Source organism: Heteronotia binoei, chromosome 2 (genome assembly GCF_032191835.1).
Source record: "Heteronotia binoei isolate CCM8104 ecotype False Entrance Well chromosome 2, APGP_CSIRO_Hbin_v1, whole genome shotgun sequence".
NCBI lineage: Eukaryota > Metazoa > Chordata > Lepidosauria > Squamata > Gekkonidae > Heteronotia > Heteronotia binoei.
Window position 1 is genome coordinate 5732325 of NC_083224.1, and position 15773 is coordinate 5748097.

The 15773-nt window shown below is 49.2% G+C and overlaps 1 protein-coding gene across 1 annotated transcript in view; it reads right to left on the reverse strand.

The window, feature by feature from the left end:
* LOC132590598 (BPI fold-containing family B member 4-like) overlaps positions 1-8375 on the reverse strand; it is a 29071-nt gene extending 20696 nt beyond the window's left edge. Inside the window, exons 1-3 of the mRNA XM_060263555.1 lie at positions 8267-8375; positions 4701-5274; positions 918-1022 (exon numbers count right to left, since the gene is read on the reverse strand). Of these exons, the coding sequence (XP_060119538.1) occupies positions 918-1022; positions 4701-5274; positions 8267-8375 (788 nt within the window). The remainder of the gene's footprint in view (positions 1-917; positions 1023-4700; positions 5275-8266) is intronic.
* Between the last annotated feature and the right edge of the window lie 7398 nt (positions 8376-15773).

Consider the following 15773-nt stretch of genomic DNA (forward strand, 5'->3'; position numbering starts at 1 on the left):
ATAGATGGATGGATGGATGGATTAGATAGATGGATGGATTGGATAGATGGATGGATTAGATAGATAGATAGATGATGGATAGATGGATGGATAAGATAGATGGATGGATTAGATAGATAGATGGATGGATTAGATAGATAGATAGATAGATAGATAGATAGATAGATAGATAGATAGATAGATAGATAGATAGATAGATAGATAGATAGATGGATTATATAGATGGATGGATTAGATAGATAGATAGATAGATAGATAGATAGATAGATAGATAGATAGATAGATGATGGATAGATGGATGGATTAGATAGACGGATGGATAAGATAGATGGATGGATTAGATAGATAGATAGATAGATAGATAGATAGATAGATAGATAGATAGATAGATAGATAGATAGATAGATGGATAGATGGATGGATTAGATAGATGGATGGATTAGATAGATAGATAGATAGATAGATTGATAGATAGATAGATAGATAGATGGATTATATAGATGGATGGATTAGATAGATAGATAGATAGATGATGGATAGATGGATGGATTAGATAGACGGATGGATAAGATAGATGGATGGATTTGATAGATGGATGGATTAGATAGATAGATAGATAGATAGATAGATAGATAGATAGATAGATGGATTAGATAGATGGATGGATTAGATAGATAGATAGATGATAGATAGATAGATAGATAGATAGATAGATAGATAGATAGATAGATAGATAGATAGATAGATAGATAGATAGATAGATAGATAGATGGATGACAGACAGATAGAAAGATAGACAGACGGACAGACAGACAGACCCACCTCTGGCCTCAGAGACTGGAGAAAGATTGGGGAAGGAGAAGATGAGAACAGTCAGCCCGTTTGTGTGGAAGGGAAGGGTCCAGCTGTCTCCTTACCTCTTTCCATTGAGTGCCACCTTGGTATACAAATCCAGGTGGACGCCAATCCCAGGTAAAAGCCTCAGATTGATTCTGGGAAGTGTCAGCTCCACAATTCTTAATCTGCAGGGAACAGATTAGAGGAGGGGGACGTCATCCCGAGAACTCCATCCCTTTTTTTTTCTCATTTAAATTTTTTTATTGAGAACGCCAACATAATAAAATATAATACAGAATAACATATTATAAATAATCAAGTCATTCAAAAGCATGAAAAACAGCTCTACAAACATAAGCGCAAGTCTCAGGCAAACCATTACAAGAGGATATAATACATGAGATTTAAGTGTTTAAAGACTTACTACATGCTCGGTCGAAAGTAGATCGTCGAAGCATATAATGGATTAGATGGTAGAAACTCATTATCTATTTTATACTAAATAACAGGAAACCAAGATTGAACGATTGTTTATTTCATACAAATGTGGCGAAGAGTAATTAAGGGGAAAGGTTAGTTTACTTGTATGAAGTAGTCCCAGATTATAATATACCAGGACTGAATTACGGGAGCATTTTTAGCTTGCCACTTAGCACCAATTTGTGCCTTCACTATGGAAACGAGGAACTGGTCACCGCAACTCAAAAAGGATATTATAGCATTGGAAAAAGTGCAGAAAAGGGCAACTAGAATGATTAAAGGGTTGGAACACTTTCCCTATGAAGAAAGGTTGAAACGCTTGGGGCTCTTTCGCTTGGAGAAACGTCGACTGCGGGGTGACATGATAGAGGTTTACAAGATTACGCATGGGATGGAGAAAGTAGAGAAAGAAGTCCTTCTCTCCCTTTCTCACAATACAAGAACTCGTGGGCATTCGATGAAATTGCTGAGCAGTCCGGTTAAACGGATAAAAGGAGGTACTTCTTCACCCAAAAGGTGATTAACATATGGAATTCACTGCCACAGGAGGTGGTGGCGGCCACAAGCACAGTCAGCTTCAAGAGAGGATTGGATAAAAATATGAACCAGAGGTCCATCAGTGGCTATTAGCCACAGTGTATGTATGTATGTGTGTGTGTATGTGTGTGTGTGAGTGTGTGTGTGTGTATACACACAGGCACACATATATTGGCCACTGTGTGACACAAAATGTTGGACTGGAGGGGCCATTGGCCTGATCCAACATGGCTTCTCTTATGTTCTTATGTGACACAGAGTGTTGGACTGGAGGGGCCACTGGCCTGATCCAACATGGCTTCTCTTATGTTCTTATGTGACACAGAGTGTTGGACTGGATGGGCCACTGGCCTGATCCAACGTGGCTTCTCTTATGTTCTTATGTGACACAGAGTGTTGGACTGGAGGGGCCACTGGCCTGATCCAACATGGCTTCTCTTATGTTCTTATGTGACAGAGTGTTGGACTGGAGGGGCCACTGGCCTGATCCAACGTGGCTTCTCTTATGTTCTTATGTGACAGAGAGTGTTGGACTGGATGGGCCACTGGCCTGATCCAACATGGCCTCTCTTATGTTCTTATGTGACACAGAGTGTTGGACTGGAGGGGCCACTGGCCTGATCCAACATGGCCTCTCTTATGTTCTTATGTGACACAGAGTGTTGGACTGGAGGGGCCACTGGCCTGATCCAACATGGCTTCTCTTATGTTCTTATGTGACACAGAATGTTGGACTGGAGGGGCCACTGGCCTGATCCAACATGGCCTCTCTTATGTTCTTATGTGACACAGAGTGTTGGACTGGATGGGCCACTGGCCTGATCCAACATGGCCTCTCTTATGTTCTTATGTGACACAGAGTGTTGGACTGGAGGGGCCACTGGCCTGATCCAACATGGCTTCTCTTATGTTCTTATGTGACACAGAATGTTGGACTGGATGGGCCACTGGCCTGATCCAACATGGCTTCTCTTATGTTCTTATGTGACACAGAGTGTTGGACTGGATGGGCCATTGGCCTGATCCAACATGGCTTCTCTTATGTTCTTATGTGACACAGAGTGTTGGACTGGAGGGGCCACTGGCCTGATCCAGCATGGCTTCTCTTGTGTGACACAGAGTGTTGGACTGGAGGGGCCACTGGCCTGATCCAACAGGGCTTCTCTTATGTTCTTATGTGACACAGAGTGTTGGACTGGATGGGCCATTGGCCTGATCCAACATGGCCTCTCTTATGTTCTTTTGTGACACAGAGTGTTGGACTGGAGGGGCCACAGGCCTGATCCAACATGGCCTCTCTTATGTTCTTATGTGACACAGAGTGTTGGACTGGAGGGGCCACTGGCCTGATCCAACATGGCCTCTCTTATGTTCTTATGTGACACAGAGTGTTGGACTGGAGGGGCCACTGGCCTGATCCAACATGGCTTCTCTTATGTTCTTATGTGACACAGAATGTTGGACTGGATGGGCCACTGGCCTGATCCAACATGGCCTCTCTTATGTTCTTATGTGACACAGAGTGTTGGACTGGATGGGCCACTGGCTTGATCCAACATGGCCTCTCTTATGTTCTTATGTGACACAGAGTGTTGGACTGGAGGGGCCACTGGCCTGATCCAACATGGCTTCTCTTATGTTCTTATGTGACACAGAATGTTGGACTGGATGGGCCACTGGCCTGATCCAACATGGCTTCTCTTATGTTCTTCTGTGACACAGAGTGTTGGACTGGAGGGGCCATTGGCCTGATCCAACATGGCCTCTCTTATGTTCTTATGTGACACAGAGTGTTGGACTGGAGGGGCCACTGGCCCGATCCAACATGGCTTCTGCTATGTTCTTATGTTCTTATGATCAGAGTGATCCCTTTTTTGTGAGAATCTAATGTCTGAGGTGCCCAAAAGTAAAGCAAGGTCTCTCCCTTCTTCCGATCTACACGAACCCCTGGCTACATGATAAAAGCTACAGCAGGGGAGACACCAAGTTTCAACGGCTGCCTCAACAACCGTCAAAACTGACAGCCGGCCTCGCCTGCGATGGATGTCGTTTCTTGGTCACAACGAGACTTGAATCCGGCATCACCTTAGAGACCAACGATAATTTTTTGGGTTGGTGGGGGGGGGGAGTAATAAGCTTTCAGGAATCAAAGCTCCCTTTGTCTGATACAAAGCGGTGTTAGATAAGCGTTGGCTCTCGAAATCTTATGCCCCCCAAACCTTGTTGGTGCCTACAAGGTGCTACTGGGCTCAGCTTAGTTGTTCTACTGCAAATCTTGAAATATTTCTTGGTCAGGCAACCCTGGGATGGAATGCTTGGGGCTGAGTGGAACTTATTTGTATATTAGGCCACACCTCCTGATGTCACCACAAGCATGGCCAATGGCTGGGACTGATGGGAGTGGTAGGCAAAAAACATCTGGAGAGCTACCCTTGGCCACCCCTGCCATAGGGTATAGCAGAGAATTGATCTGTGGGTATCTGGGTCTTGGTGGGCTGTTGTTTGAAGTAGAGGCACCAAATCTGCAGCATAGCATCCAGTGCCTCTCCCCAAAATACCCCCCAAGTTTTGAAACAATTGGGGCAGGGGGTCCCATTCTATGAGCCCCAAAAGAAGTTGCCCCTATCCTTCATTATTTCCAATGGAGGGAAGGCATTTCAAAGGTGTGCGGTCCCTTAAAATGTGATGGCCAGAACTCAATCACATTTGTCAAAACCTTGCTCCAGGCTCCACCTCCAATGTCTCCTGGCTCCGCCCCAAAGTCTCCTGACTCCACCCCCAAAGACCCCAGATCTTTCTTGAATTGGACCTGGCAACCCTATCGCAAGTAAAGAGTCATTCCTTACCCTGTGAGGCCCTGGACTGTGCTGAGCAAACCTCCTTCCCCGAGGATGCCGAGAACGCCGCCTCCGCCGAGTAGTCCTCCGTTGCCCAGCAGGCCTCCGTTGCCAAGGAGACCGCCGCCACCACCCAGAATACCTGCAGTGCCAAGCAGACCTCCATCACCCAGCAGGCCTCCACGGCCCAGCAGGCCTCCAGCGCCAGGACCTCCACCGTCGCCACGGAGCTCAGCAGCACCATAGCCAGGCTGCCCACCACCGACCACATAGGCTGGGCCACCACCGTAAGCTTCATTGCCGCCACCTCCAAGCAGGCCCCCGGTGACCCCACCAAGAAGCCCTCCACCACCACCGCCGCCGCCACCAAGCAGACCTCCGGTGACCCCGCCGAGAAGCCCTCCGCCTCCTCCCCCTAGCAAACCCCCGGTAATACCCCCAAGTAGGCCTCCTCCTCCACCTCCACCTCCACCACCAAGGATGCCGCCCAGCAGACCACCATCACCACCACCTCCGTTGCCAATGGGCAAGTCTCTCATGGCGCCTTGGAGGGCATTGCTTTGTGCCATTGAGTTGGCGACGGCTGCAAAAAAAAGACCACAAGGTGAGTGTCCACTAAAGGGGCAGGAGATGGTTTCATAACCACGTTTCTAGGGGAGCTTTTTCAGATAGGAATGAGGGCTTCTAGTGTCCTGGCCCCACTGATGGACCTCCTTATGGCATATGGGTTCTTTTGGCCCCTGTGTGACACACAGTGTTGGACTGGAGGGGCCACTGTCCTGATCCAACAAGGCTTCTCTTATGTTCTTATGTGACACAGAGTGTTGGAATGGAGGGGCCACTGGCCTGATCCAACAGGGCTTCTCTTATGTTCTTATGTGACACAGAGTGTTGGAATGGAGGGGCCACTGGCCTGATCCAACAGGGCTTCTCTTATGTTCTTATGTGACACAGAGTGTTGGACTGGATGGGCCACTGGCCTGATCCAACAGGGCTTCTCTTATGTTCTTATGTGACACAGAATGTTGGACTGGATGGGCCACTGGCCTGATCCAACAGGGCTTCTCTTATGTTCTTATGTGACACAGAATGTTGGACTGGAGAGGCCATTGGCCTGATCCAACATGGCTTCTCTTATGTTCTTATGTGACACACAATGTTGGACTGGATGGGCCACTGCCCTGATCCAACATGGCTTCTCTTACGGCCTTATGTCTGGGGCAGTGATTCTCTGTGTTCTTGGTGCTTAAGAGGGCAACAGTGGAGCGCTTCTGCAATTCTGGCCCCACTGGTGGACCTCCTGATGGCCCCTGGGTTTTAGACGCTGAGTGACACAGAATGTTGGAATGGATGGGCCACTGGCCTGATCCAACATGGCTTCTCTGATGTTAAGAACTAAAGAACATAAGAGAAGCCATGTTGGATCAGGCCAGTGGCCCATCCAATCCAACACTCCTTGTCACACAGTGGCCAAAAAAAACAATGGTGAAGGTTAGGGTTAGGGTTAGTGGGGCTAGAAGCCCTCCCACTGTGCCCAATATGTTCTTATAGTTGCCAGGTCCTACCTGGCTACCAGTGGAGGGATTCTTGGTCCTCTCAGCGATCTTGGTCCTCTCCTGGAAATGACATCATTGTATCACTGACATAGGGAGGGTGAAGGTCTAGTATTTGGGCAGACCTCTATGGTTTGTAGCCAATTTTACCATAGAGTTTTGACCCAAAACTAGAGCATCACCCTGCAATGTTGGCAATGTGATTACATCACCCAGAAGTGATGTAATCACATTGCCAACATCACATGGCCTTCTGGCCAGCTGGGGGTGGAGTTTCTGGATCTGGCACCCCAAGGCAGGTGTGACGTCTGCCGCTGAAAGTGAACTGAGCTTGTTGTTACTCTACATCTCTTTGCTGTGCAGTGCTTTGCTCAGTGCAACACATGATGTACCCTGAGCATTGCCTGGCTCTCTCCTCATATTTGGTAGGACTGGGGCATTTCACATCACAAGTTGTGTTAGAGCAGACAACGCAAGGAGCAAAAAGAGAAGAGGCCTATTGGATCTAAGCAGAAGTCTACTTCGTCCAATGTGTCGTTTCTAAAACTAAAGCCAAATATTTCCAGGAAACCTCAAAGAAGATGAATGCACATGTCTCGAACATCTGGTCTTCAGACGTCTTCTGCCTCTGAAGAAACTGAGAGCGCCATCAAGTTACCAGGCTTAATAGCAATTGATAGATATTTCCCACTCCTCTTTGATACATTTTCCTGCTGCCAGATCAGGAAAGAGACAGGAGGAGGAGGAGGAGGAGGAGGAGGAGGAGAAAGAAGGAGGAGGAGGAGGAGGAGAAGAAAGAAGATGGAAAAGAAGAAGGAGGAGGAAAAGAAGGAGAAAGAGGAGAAGGAGGAGGAGGAGGAGAAAGAAGAAGGAGAAGGAGGAGGAGGAGAAGAAAGGAGGAGAAAGGAGGAGGAGAAGAAAGAAGATGGAAAAGAAGGAGGAGGAGGAAAAGAAGGAGAAGAAGGAGAAGGAAGAGAAAGAAGGAAAAGAGGAAAGAAGGAGGAGAAAGAAGGAGGAGGAGGAGAAAGGAGAAGGTGTAGGAGAATAAGAAACAGGAAAAAAAAGAAGATAGATAGATAGATAGATAGATAGATAGATAGATAGATAGATAGATAGATAGATAGATAGATAGATAGATAGGTATTGGATTTATACTCCATCTTCCACTCTGAATCTCAGAGTCTCAGAGTGGCTTACAGTCTCCTTGACCTTCCTTCCCCACAACAGGCTGAGAGAGCTCTCCCAGAAGCTGCCCTTTCAAGGGCAACTCCTACAAGAGCTATGACTGACCCAAGGCCATTGCAGCAGCAGCAAGTGGAGGAGTGGGGAATCAAACCCGGTTCTCCCAGATAAGATTCTGCACACATAACCACTACACTACACAGGCTACAAGCCAGGCACAGAAGAAGAAGATGAAAACTGCAGATTTATACCCTGCCCTTCCCTCTGAATCAGAGACTCCGTGCGCTTACAGTCTCCCATATCTTCTCCCCTCACAACAGACACCCTATGAGGCGGGTGGGGCTGCGAGAGCCCTGACAGAAGCTGCCTTTTCAAGGACAACCTCTGTGAGAGCTATGGCTGACCCAAGGCCATTCCAGCAGCTGCAAGTAGAGAAGTGGGGAATCAGACCCGGTTCTCCCGGATAAGAGTCCGCCCACTTCACCACTACACCAGACTGGCTCCAGGCCTCAACTTTCCACAGCTGTTTGCCTCTTCACGACTGGCATCCAGAGTTATCCTTCTTCCAAACATAGGGGTTCTATTTAGCCACCATGAGAGAGATGGACCACTCCGTCATCAATCTGCCTGATCCATTTGCTAAATACCAGTGACGCTAGTGGCTTTCTTCGCATCCTGCGGCACCAAGTCCCTCAAGGAAGAGTTTACTTGACTTCAAGGTACCCCTGGACTCTGTGGGAGGAATTACCTCCTTCTCTCCTGAATCTGTGGCCACGCACCCGCTTGGCTCCTCGTGTGTAAGGAGCCGACTGCCCTGACCAACCGCGTGCCTCAACTTACCGTTATGTAAGACGCCTTTATTGACCCGGATGACGGCATCTGTTGGCAGCTGGCTTTGCGAGGGGGTCAGCAAGCAGAAGAAGACGGCGACGCACCAGGCCGTGAGCATCTTACTTGGGGCTACGGCTGCAAGAATTGAACAGAGAGATTCCAATCAGCAGCAGACTCCCCCCCACACCCCGGACAAGGAAAAGATAGCTATAGCAGGAATTTTTTAAAGAAGAAGATGATGATATTGGATTTGTATCCCGCCCTTCACTCTGAATCTCAGAGTGTCTCACAATCTCTTTTACCTTCCTCCTCCACAACACACACCCTGCGAGGCGGATGGGGCTGAGAGAGCTCTCCCAGAAGCTGCCCTTTCAAGGACGGAATCTCAGAGTGGCCTACAATCTCCTTTCCCTTCCTCCCCCACAACAGACACCCTGTGAGGCAGGCGGGGCTGAGAGAGCTCTCCCAGAAACTGCCCTTTCAAGGACAGAGTCTCAGAGGGGCCTACAATCTCCCTCTCCCTTCCTCCCCCACAACAGACACCCTGTGAGGCAGGCGGGGCTGAGAGAGCTCTCCCAGAAACTGCCCTTTCAAGGACAGAGTCTCAGAGGGGCCTACAATCTCCCTTTCCCTTCCTCCCCCACAACAGACACCCTTTGAGGCAGGCAGGGCTGAGAGAGCTCTTCCAGAAACTGCCCTTTCAAGGACAGAGTCTCAGAGCGGCCTACAATCCCCTTTCCCTTCCTCCCCCACAGCAGTTACCCTTAGGGTTGCCAAGTCCAACTCAGGAAATATCTGGGGACTTTGGGGGTGGAGCCAGGAGACTTTTGTGATGTCATTTCCCGAGATGTCATTTCCAGGTCAAAGGTCAAGTGATGTCACTTCCACCCATTCCAATGATGTCACTTCCAGCACCAAAACCCCACCTCCTCCAGTTCTCCAGTGGAACTGACTTCTGTAGTCTGGATGAGTTGTAATTTCAGGAGATCCCCAGGTCCCACCTTGAGGGTGGCATCCCTAGAGCTAAGCATCATACCAACAACTATATCCTTAAAATCATTCTTCAGAAATGAATGTACTTGCTTGGAAACTTTAGGCAAGTCAGACTTCCAAGTTCAGCTCCCTCCTATGTAGATTCGATGTATATTTAATAGTACCACTGACGTTAAAGCTGTCCACATAAATAAAAAAAAGCTGTACAATAATTGCTGTCCTATTAGCGTCTCATCATTTCTGCCTCTTGTGTTTGTGTATGTTGGTGGTGCGTGTTTCAAGTGGGCTTCGTGTCACATTTCTGACTTTCCATTCTATCCTCTAAAACCAGACCTTCTGTCTGGAGATTGTTACAATTCAGTGTAAGTCCATAATGTTCCCTTGCTTCAGTAGGCAGGAGATGATTGCCGAAGTTTCTTATGCAAACTGGCAGCATGTTCAAGCAAAGGTTCAAAATCTCAGTCTCCTGTGGTAGCTTGCTGGGAGAGTATGGACCAGTCACACACTTTCAGCCTAACCTACCAGCTTGGCAGTAGGTTCTGTCATCTGAGGTGCTCTGTCATGGAATTCTGTCATTTGAGGTGCTCTGTCATGGAATTCTGTCATCTGAGGTGCTCTGTCATGGAATTCTGTCATTTGAGGTGCTCTGTCATGGAATTCTGTCATCTGAGGTGCTCTGTCATGGAATTCTGTCATTTGAGGTGCTCTGTCATGGAATTCTGTCATCTGAGGTGCTCTGTCATGGAATTCTGTCATCCGAGGTGCTCTGTCATGGAATCCTGTCATCTGAGGTGCTCTGTCATGGAATTCTGTCATCCGAGGTGCTCTGTCATGGAATCCTGTCATCTGAGGTGCTCTGTCATGGAATCCTGTCATTTGAGGTGCTCTGTCATGGAATTCTGTCATCTGAGGTGCTCTGTCATGGAATTCTGTCATCTGAGGTGCTCTGTCATGGAATCCTGTCATTTGAGGTGCTCTGTTATGGAATTCTGTCATCTGAGGTGCTCTGTCATGGAATCCTGTCATTTGAGGTGCTCTGTCATGGAATTCTGTCATCTGAGGTGCTCTGTCATGGAATTCTGTCATTTGCTCTGTCGTGGAATTCTGTCATCTGAGGTGCTCTGTCATGGAATTCTGTCATCTAAGGTGCTCTGTCATGGAATTCTGTCATCTGAGGATCTCTGTCATGGAATTCTGTCATTTGAGGTGCTCTGTCATGGAATTCTGTCATCTGAGGTGCTCTGTCATGGAATTCTGTCATCTGAGGTGCTCTGTCATGGAATTCTATCATCTGAGGTGCTCTGTCATGGAATTCTGTCATCTGAGGTGCTCTGTCATGGAATTCTGTCATCTGAGGTTCTCTGTCATGGAATTCTGTCATCTGAGGTGCTCTGTCGTGGAATTCTGTCATCTGAGGTGCTCTGTCATGGAATTCTGTCATCTGAGGTGCTCTGTCATGGAATTCTGTCATTTGCTCTGTCATGGAATTCTGTCATCTGAGGTGCTCTGTCATGGAATTCTGTCATTTGAGGTGCTCTGTCATGGAATTCTGTCATCTAAGGTGCTCTGTCATGGAATTCTGTCATTTGCTCTGTCATGGAATTCTGTCATCTGAGGTGCTCTGTCATGGAATTCTGTCATCTAAGGTGCTCTGTCATGGAATTCTGTCATTTGCTCTGTCATGGAATTCTGTCATTTGAGGTGCTCTGTCATGGAATTCTGTCATTTGAGGTGCTCTGTCATGGAATTCTGTCATTTGAGGTGCTCTGGCCAGTCCAAACGGGGCAATGACCACACTGAGCATAACACTCTCTCTCTTCAAGGGGGCTGGAATGACAATCACAGGTCTAGGCTGTCCCAGGAAGGCAGCTGAGGCAAGGAACACAGCAGTGGCAAGCGGCCTGAGAGCATCCTTATCCCCCCAGCTCCAAAGGGAAGGTCAAGCCCAGGCATCTAACACACACACCAGCATGGATGCAGATGGCTCCGCTCTCACCCACACCAGCCGCCTAGTGGCAGCAGAGTGACAGCATCCTTCCTCACCCACCCCCAAACAGGTGAAGCTAGGCCATTTAACACCCCCCCCAAGAGCATTGATGAAGACGACTCCACTCTCCCCATGTAACCTGGATAACAGCGGCAGCCTGAGAGCATCCTCCCCCCACCCCCCAATCCCTGAATGGAAGGCAAAGCCGGTTAAAAAATAATTTTAAAGAGCATGAATGCAGATGGCTCCACTAGTAAGTTGAGTAACAGCAGCAGCCTGAGAGCATCCTCCCCAGCTCTGAACCAGAGGCAAAGTCAGTTTAAAAAGAAAAAAGAAAAGCCCAGAGAGCAAGCTGCGCTGGCAGCCCCGATAGGGTTGCCAAGTCCAATTCAAGAAATATCTGGGGACTTTGGGGGTGGAGCCAGGAGACATTGGGGGTGGAGCCAGGAGACATTAGGGGTGGAGCCAAGATCAAGGCTGTGACAAGCATAATTGAACTCCATAGGGAGTTCTGGCCATCACAATTAAAGGGACGGCACACCTTTTCAATGCCTTCCTTCCATAGGAAAAAATGAAGGATAGGGGCACCTTCTTTTGGGGCTCATAGAATTGGACCCCCTGGTCCAATCTTTTTGAAACTTGGGGGGTATTTTGGGGAGAGGCACTAGATGCTATACTGAAAATTTGGTGCCTCTACCCCAAAAAACAACTCCCCCATGGCCCCAGATACCCGTGAATCAATTCTCTATGATTTTCTATGGGAATAAATCTCCATAGGGAATAACCAAGTTCCCAGCAGACATTTCCCTCCCCTCCCCCTGCTTTCTGACGACCTTGAAGTGGGGGCAGGGTCTCCAAACTGGGGGATCCCCTGCCCCCACCTGGGGATTGGCAACCCTAAATTCAAGAAATATCTGGGGACTTTAGGGGTGGAGCCAGGAGACTTTGGGGGTGGAGCCAGGAGCAAGGTTGTGTGACAAGCATCATTGAACTCCAAAGGGAGTTCTGGCCATCATATTGAAAGGGACAGCACACCTTTTTAAATGCCTTCCCTCCGTGGGAAATAATGGAGAAGCGGGGGCACCTTCTTTTGGGGCTCATAGAATTGGACCCCCTGGTCCAATCTTTTTTAAACCTGGGGGGTATTTTGGGGACAGGCGCTGGATGCTATACTGATGATTTGATCCTCTACCTCAAAAATAGCTCTCCCCCACCCGAGCCACAGTTACCTGCAGATCAATTCTCCAGTATTTCCTAAGGGAATTAGACTCCATACAGAATAACAGAGTTCCCAGCAGACATTTTCCCTCCCCACCCCTTTCTGACAACCCTGAAGCGGGAGAAGGGCCTCCAAACCGGGGGATCCCCTGCCCCCACCTGGGGATTGGCAACCCTAAGCCCCGACCAGGAATGAAGCAAAGGCTGGCTTCCGCACACACACACACCTGCCCAGAAAGTCCATAGCTGTTAAGCTGCTGGGAGGGGGCCAGAGCCCACAGCCCTCAACCCCTAGAGTATTTTAATCCTTGCTCAAGAGCCGTCTCTGGGGGGCAGGGCTGTCTTTTGGGGTAGAGGCACCAAATTTTCAGCATAGCTTCTAGTGCCTCTCCCCAAAACTCCCTCCAAGTTTCAAAAAGATTGGACCAGGGGGTCCAATTCTATGAGCCCCTAAAGAAGGTGCCCCTATCCTTCATTATTTCCTATGGAAGGAAGGCATGGAAAAGGTGTGCGGTCCCTTTCAATGCGATGGCCAGAACCCCTTTGGAGTTTAATGATGCTTGTCACAGCCTTGATCTTGGCTCCACCCCCATGTCTCCTGGCTCCACCCCCATGTCTCCTGGCTCCACCCCCAAAGTCTCCTGGCTCCACCCCCAAAGTCCCCAGATATTTCTTGAATTGGACTTGGCAACCCTAGGCTGGGGCTAGGAAGCAAGGACGACCACCAAGCAACTTGCCTAAGTCCCACGCCCACCAAATGAGGGCTGCTGGGACAGGAAATGCGGCTGCTGAAGAGAGGAAGGCGGGGCAATCCCGCTGAAGTCCGCTCCTCTCAGAACTAGAAACTGCCCTGTCAGTCAAAGACTTGTGCTGGTTGGGGGCGGCGCCGGCAAGGGACACACAGGGAACCACAAAGACAAATCCTAGAGCATCTCTCTGGTATCATAGAGACAAAATCCTAGAGTGGCACCAAAATTGGCACCATTTTCCCCCTGCTTCTGGATTTTTGGAGAGCGGGGGAGGAGGCTGCAAATCAGGGGGTCCCCCACCCGAGCGGGGGGATTGGGAAGCCTAGTTACCCTGTGAGGTGGGTGGGGCTGAGAGAGCTCTCCCAGAAGCTGCCCTTTCAAGGACAGAGTCTCAGAGTGGCCTCCAATCTCCTTCCCCTTCGTTCCCCACAACAGACACTCTGTGAGGTGGGTGGGGCTGAGAGAGCTCTCCCAGAAGCTGCCCTTTCAAGGACAGAGTCTCAGAGGGGCCTCCAATGTCCTTTCCCTTCCTCCGCCATAACAGACACTCTGTGAGGTGGGTGGGGCTGCGAGAGCTCTGAAAGAAGCTGCCCTTTCAAGGACAGAGTCTCAGAGCTACCGCCAATCTCCGTTCCCTTCCCCCCCCACAACAGACACCCTGTGAGGTGGGTGGGGCTGAGAGAGCTCTCCCAGAAGCTGCCCTTTCAAGGACAGAGTCTCAGAGTGGCCTCCAACCTTCTTTCCCTTCCTTCCCCACAACAGACACCCTGTGAGGCGGGTGGGGCTGAGAGAGCTCTCCCAGAAGCTTCCCTTTCAAGGACAGAGTCTCAGAGTGGCCTCCAACCTCCTTTCCCTTCCTTCCCTACAACAGACACCCTGTGAGGTGGGTGGGGCTGAGAGAGCTCTCCCAGAAGCTACCCTTTCAAGGACAGAGTCTCAGAGCGGCCTACAATCTCCTTTCCCTTCCTTCCCCACAACAGACACCCTGTGAGGCAGGTGGGGCTGAGAAAGCTCTCGCAGAAGCTGCCCTTTCAAGGACAACTCCTACGAGAGCTTTTGCATTGCAGCAGCTGCAAACGGAGGAATGGGGAATCAAACCCGGTTCTCGCCGATAAGAGTCCGCGCATGTAACCATTACACCTAACAATGCATGATTGATCGATAATCGAAGACACACACACACACACACAAAGAGGTCATCCGAAGAGTACCCAACAGAGGGTGTTCCCCACACTCACAGACACCTTCCTGGGGGTTACCTAATTAATCGCGGAGAAGATTTCCCCGGTTCTCTTTAATTCTTAATTGGCTGGAGGGCTGGGAATGTCTTGTAGCCCCCTTTCCTCTGTCTTCCTCTGGCTCTGGAATCAGGCGGGTGGCAAAAGCCATATATATCCCAGATGGGATGGGAAGGCGGTGCCAGCGATGGAGACATAAAGGAGTTCCTATTGTTGGGCTCCGTTAAGTGTGTGGTTTAGCCGTATTCCAGAGTAAACAAGTATCTGTAAATCTGGAATGAGAGTTAAGTAAGAGGTATCAAATGGACGCCAGGTTCCTGAAAGCTCTCTACGTTCAGCAAGAACAGCGGGCAGGGAAGTGGTGGTGGTGGTGGGGGTTCTCATTCCACTAGAACTTTTTCTGGGGGGATTCTGAAACAAGCACCCACTTTCTCACGGTCACAACCAGTGTTCCTTCTAAGCTGTGAGGTCTTACGAGCAAAAATTCTGCTTCAGGAGCCGGCAGGGCATTTTCTGAGCAGGAACACACAGGAAGGCATTCCAACCTGGCTTGGCGTCAGGGGTGCGGCCTAACATGCAAATGAGTTCCTGCTGGGATTTCTCTCTTTTTAAAAAAGTCTGGTGCAAAACAATGGCGATGCCAAGGGGTGCGGTCTAACATGCAAATCGGTTCCTGCTGGGCTTTTTCTACCAAAACTGCAGGGTCTTGCGAGCAAAAATTCTACTTTGCCAGCTACTGACATTAAAGTTGTGAGCTCCTGCGTCAATTCATTTGCTCTGGGGCCATTTCCCCTGAGCTAAGGCAAAAATATATGGATATAAATATATGGATATATGAAGCTGCCTTATACTGAATCAGACCCTCGGTCCATCAAAGTCAGTATTGTCTACGGTCCATCAAAGTCACTATTGTCTAGGAGAGCCAGTTTGGTGTAGTGGTTAAGTGTGCGGACTCTTATCTGGGAGAACCAGGTTTGATTCCCCACTCCTCCACTTGCACCTGCTAGCATGGCCTTGGGTCAGCCATAGCTCTGGCAGAGGTTGTCCTTGAAAGGGCAGCTGCTGTGAGAGCCCTCTCCAGCCCCACCCACCTCACAGGGTGTCTGTTGTGGGGGAGGAAGGGAAAGGAGATTGTGAGCCACTCTGAGACTCTTCAGAGTGGAGGGCGGGATATAAATCCAATATCTTCATCTACCTCACAGGGTGTCTGTTGTGGGGGAGGAAGGGAAAGGAGATTGTGAGCCCCTCTGAGACTCTTCGGGGTGGAGGGCGGGATATAAATCCAATATCTTCATCTACCTCACAGGGTGTCTGTTGTGGGGGAGGAAGGG